Source organism: Hyalella azteca, unplaced genomic scaffold (assembly GCF_000764305.2).
Source record: "Hyalella azteca isolate HAZT.00-mixed unplaced genomic scaffold, Hazt_2.0.2 contig1951, whole genome shotgun sequence".
Lineage (NCBI taxonomy): Eukaryota > Metazoa > Arthropoda > Malacostraca > Amphipoda > Hyalellidae > Hyalella > Hyalella azteca.
In genome coordinates, this window is record NW_025932243.1 from 1 (window position 1) to 5,315 (window position 5,315).

General features: G+C 34.5%; 1 protein-coding gene across 1 annotated transcript in view; it reads right to left on the reverse strand.

Moving 5' to 3' along the window:
- Nucleotides 1-48: 48 nt before the first annotated feature.
- Nucleotides 49-5,315, reverse strand: part of LOC108672783 (transformer-2 protein homolog beta-like) — a gene marked incomplete at its 3' end in the record, with an annotated part of 6,921 nt that continues 1,654 nt past the window's right edge. The window contains exons 2-3 of the mRNA XM_018160514.2: nucleotides 1,558-1,658; nucleotides 49-334 (exon numbers count right to left, since the gene is read on the reverse strand). Coding sequence (XP_018016003.1) covers nucleotides 49-334; nucleotides 1,558-1,658 — 387 coding nt within the window. The remainder of the gene's footprint in view (nucleotides 335-1,557; nucleotides 1,659-5,315) is intronic.

Consider the following 5,315-nt stretch of genomic DNA (forward strand, 5'->3'; position numbering starts at 1 on the left):
CAAGCAAAATTAACTACACAATCACTACAATTTGAATCGACAACAAACCTTGGCATCAGTCACAATCTTGACCGTGTTCTCTCCAAATTTATCAAAGATGTCCTGCAGCTGCGACTCCTTGGTGAGGGTGCTGAGGCCGAACACACCCAGGCACTTGTTAGGGACAGGATCATCACGTGTGCCCACATGGCGGCGCCTGTTTGACATGGGGGAGCGGGATCTGCGGGACGCTCGGGCTGACGAACGACCTTCTGCATAGCCATTGCGGCGTGAGGACGATGAAGCTGAGCTGCCACTGCGCGATGAGCGAGCGCGCCGGTGAGGCGTGCGTGAACTGCGCACAAAAATCCCTCGAAATTATTACATTATAATAACGTTTACAGCAGCACCTACAAAAGCAGGCCAATAAAAGTTTAAATCAATATAGTTAAATGAAGGAATTTGATCATTTTTCTCTCACAAGTATTAACATTTCCTAATAATTCAATAGCTAGTTTTAGACGAGTTAAAATTTTTTTCATTCTTACTATTGTTCTCCCTTTCAGTATTAATAAAAGAAACAAATAAATATTCATGGCCTTGTGTAATGTAATGGATGAAATCCCAAGTAGCAACTGCAGTGCATTGCAGCACCAGGAACTCCACTGTACTTAAATTGCCACGTCACTGAGAGTGAACAACCATCAGTAGATTGCATCTTATGGCATGTATGAGAAACAATACGATATATGCATGGATTTTTGTGTGAAATTAACATACATGAGAAATAGTATGATAAGCCTCTTTTTTCGGATGAATTTATCATTTTCAAAAAATAACATGAATGAAATTTAAAATATTAATCCATGAAATACTTCCATGGGCTATATAGTCAATATATACCGTAATTCATGTATATACTTATAAAATCCACTCCAATTATCACTTTATTTCCAGATATTTTCAACCATGTTCATTCCAATGATACCGGTAGTTATTTATTCTTTATTCATAGAAGATAGAAAATGAAGGGAAGCTATCAACTGAACTTACTAATGACATAAAAAGGACAATACATTTTCAAAGTCTTTGAATATTTTAAGAGTACATTTTTTCATTACCCGATTGTCAATTGGTCCTCATTTTATATCAATTGTGTTTAAAATAAAATATCCTATCCAATATTTCATCTATTTGCCCACAAGGTACATTTTATGATGCATTGAAATTCAAAATAAATCCATCAACATGTAGTTATTGCATTGCAAATAACACAAAAACAATGAGATACAAATCATTTCTCCATGATTTTGTATTTCAGGCAGAGGTGGGTTAATGAAAACAACAGCATCGCTTTTTGCAAGTATTTGAACCTAAATAAAGAGCAGTGCATCCTCAACTTATATAGATAAATTTAGTAGTAAAACACTATTTAGTGAAAATTAGGCAATAATCTAGCCTAAAAAGAAAACAATATCCAATATATTTTGCATGAACTACATTCCAACAATATATCACATCATACTATGCCAAGATGTAAATGTCATTAGAGAACATGGTAAACATTTTTCTGCTCACCGTGAACGGGAGGGTCGATGCCGAGGAGCTGGTGTGTGGGAGCGTGACCGCTGCGGAGCAGGTGATGCTTCAGACCTGGGGCTGCCACTATGATCTGACGACTGAAGAAACACTTGGTCAAAGAACATCAAAAACATGGATAACTTGCAAGATGCAATGACACCAATAAATCGTGACAATGGTGGCTTGATTCGATAGTCACAGCAAAATCCATTCTTTGAATTTTAAGAATTTTTTGAAGAATTTTAATTAGTCATGAAATTAGGTTTCAGAACAATCTTGACTGAAAGAATGGGAACTAATAACTACAAATAAAAATTTCTAATTTGAAACAAAATGCTAACAAGTTCATTCTTCTTGGGATTTCTTATCCATCTAAAATCAATAAGCCATCTTATGAAAATTGATTAACATGATCTACTGAGGCTATAGGCTAATCATTCAGAGATTTGAAATTTCACAAACTATTGCCTTCCATTCCAATAAGATTGAACAAGGGTAGCATCAACTATTCTTCCCAGAGAAATGTTTAGAATATGCATCCAGAAATAAATCAGTTCTCTCAAGCAATCACTGACCCATACAAATAAATCCATGTGTAACAACCATACAGTTTAGTGTAATCAGAGTTCTAATGCACAGCAAGTTCCAAAAGGCATAGGAAAATCTTCACATAATTTCAAAGCAAGTTGCTGCAGAGTGTAGACCATGTTGTTTTATAATATTGGCTACTAGCAATTTCTAAGCAAATACCAAAAATTAATGTTGGAAAATATAGGAATATAGTGTCCCACATTAACAAGAAATTTAAATCTAAAAGAACCAGAAACAGTCTAACTATTATTTTTTATTTATCAAAGAAAGTTGAGAAAAGGTGGTCCTGATGAAGAGATGGAGGTCAACTTCCTTACTTTAATCTAGTTGGGAATTCAAACTTTCAGTTATGAGCACAATTTAAATTTACAAATTCATTATCCTAACCTATTTAATATACATATAGCTAGGTTTAAAGCATAAAATAATTACAAAACGAAATTTGTTGAAAATGGTTTGCATTCTAATATAGTTCTGTACATGGTAATAATTTAAAGTGTGCAGTGGTTCAAGAATGCCAGACGCCGGCATATAACACTTGGCACCGTGATTGTCATGAAGGATCCCCAGACCAAACAATATCATTGTCATTTTTATAAGGAAATTATCAAATAGGTGCGCAAAGAAGGGAGCAATACAAGGATCTAGATACTCTTTTGCCAAATTTCAAAGACGTGCATGTGATTTGTGAGACATGTTAAAATAATCCAGATTTGGGAAATTCCTGAAAAACTATCCAGAAATGGAGGCTCCCTCGCCCTCGTGATACCGACACCCACTGACCTGAATAACTAATACCTAAGCATATACAATACAATCTTGATTTACTAAGTAATTTAAAAACTAAAGAATTAAGCAGCATAATATTTTGCTTACTAATGTAGGTTACAATTTCAAGCACACTTCACTCCTTTGTTCATATTTTAAGCTTTACAATTCACTTCAACGTAGCTGAAGCACAGGATTGCATTTTTTATATTGTGCACAAATCTCAAGATGTTTGACCTTGCTAGATGCTAGAATGTTGACAATTGATATCACCAATAAAAAAATATCATTATCATCAATAATTGTTACAATAACTGCTATGAAGAAACCGCGTTTGGAAACATGAGAACGTGTTTGCTCTAGCACAAGAGAAGAGTTCAGACTACTGAGGCCGCAAGGCGGAGCTTGCGGATGTCACATGTGCACAAGTGATGCATTGTGTGTGACATCACAGGAATAAATTTTGTGAGCCAATTTTATGAGCCGCAAGTAAATAAATAAGTAATTAGAAATGGAAAATGTGTTGCTGGAAGTCTAGAACATTCCAACAGACTGTGCCTAAACAGACTTTTTATATCATCTTATCGGTTAAATGTACGACAATAAAGTAGTTCATTTGCTTACCACAGCTGGTACTGCAATCTGTATGTGAGCCATTCTAGACTGGAAATATGCTTCATTTCTAATAAAATTTTGTAAATTTAATAATTAATACTCAACGTTATTGAATATCAACAAATAAAATTCATTCTAAATTACTAATTTGATTGTACTTTTAGTAAAATGAAGATTACTTTTCCTATTATAAATTTTTTTTATTGCCATAATTCATAGAAAATTTCTAATTCATAGAAAATTTTTCACCAAAGACCTAGTCTCATAATTCTCCATTACAGAATAGTCATGGAGCTTGGAGAATTCATGGACAACAAGTTCTCACATTTAACATGAAAATTAACATGTCGAGGCATGTATTTTACTTGTAACAAAGCATGGAAAAATGGGAATACAACTTCTATGATTAATTTGTAGCATGAACATGTACCAAATGCATCAAATTATGAATCAATAATTCAAGGTACATCTGTAATTGTACACAATGAACCAGTGATAAAAGAACCATACATTAAAAAACTGATTGCCTTGGTCAAATATGGGCAGAACAGCATCAGCAGCTAGCTGTACCAGCAGCTGTGGCAACTTGATCGAAGATTTTCGAAGTAAAAAGCCTAAACAAAGTGCAGTTCTACAGTCTTAGGTGCCTAATTCAACCAGAAAAAATATTTTAAAAATATACGTTTCTGCATGGATTACAATTCTGTTAACATTACATTGAGAAACTTCAAAGAATCTTTTGTGCAAGAAATACTTGCTAAATAAATTATACTTTTTATATAAACGTCACTTAAAAACTGAAGTTACTGAACACTTCAAGCCTTGCAGCGATCAGTTTTGAAGTGATATTTATAGTCAAATTGAAATTTATTTAGCAAGTATTTATAACAAGAGATGCTCAAGGTTTTCCAATATTAACAGCATTAATATCCATGGAGAAATATAAATTTTCAACATTTTTTAGGCTGAATTAGGCAGTAGGCTCCTAATGAGTAAGCCAGTAAGGACTTGAAACCATACTTAGTTGAAGCCCTAAAACTATCAAATTTTTTTGACATAGCTGCCACAGCTGCTGGTGCAATTTCATGTTCCAGGTGTGGGATATATATCTACTATTCAACCACAACCATTATTTTTCAGTCATCTTTGGAGTCATGAGATGATGAGATTCCTGCTAGATGAATTAGGTACTTAGGATAAACACACCATAGTCCAGCACCTTAAGGACATTGCAAGAAATAAATGGCTATAAATAAATCACCTTATGCGCAACTTGAGTTCTGATTGTGATTGGTTTACGTCACTCAAAACCCCACACTATGTGCCAGCAATGATGAAACGTCACAATTTCACAAACTGTTGCCATATTTATTTAAAAGCCTTTAGAATTCAAATCTACAAAATCGCTGAATTCTGAACCAGCATATTGCGAGAATAATTCTGACAGTGCTTCAAAATAATAATTTCAACGCCCTGTGTTGGAATTCAGATACCCTGTGTGAGCTGCATTGGAATACGACACAGCTCGGAACAAGCTATGTGTGTGTGTAATTCCGAGCTGTGTCAGAATTAGCTTTCATGTGTCCAAAACCATCTCTTAACTTAATCATCTATTAATTTATTTACCACTTAAAATCAGCTGTCAGCACATACAAGTAGGGTAAACGCGGTATATTCCGACATCATGGGTAATTCCTTCACCTCTCTAGTTTTTCCTTTATATTAAGCTTTGTTTTAGTTCCATGCGTTCATTGATGGTTGAAATGGTGACGTCATACATT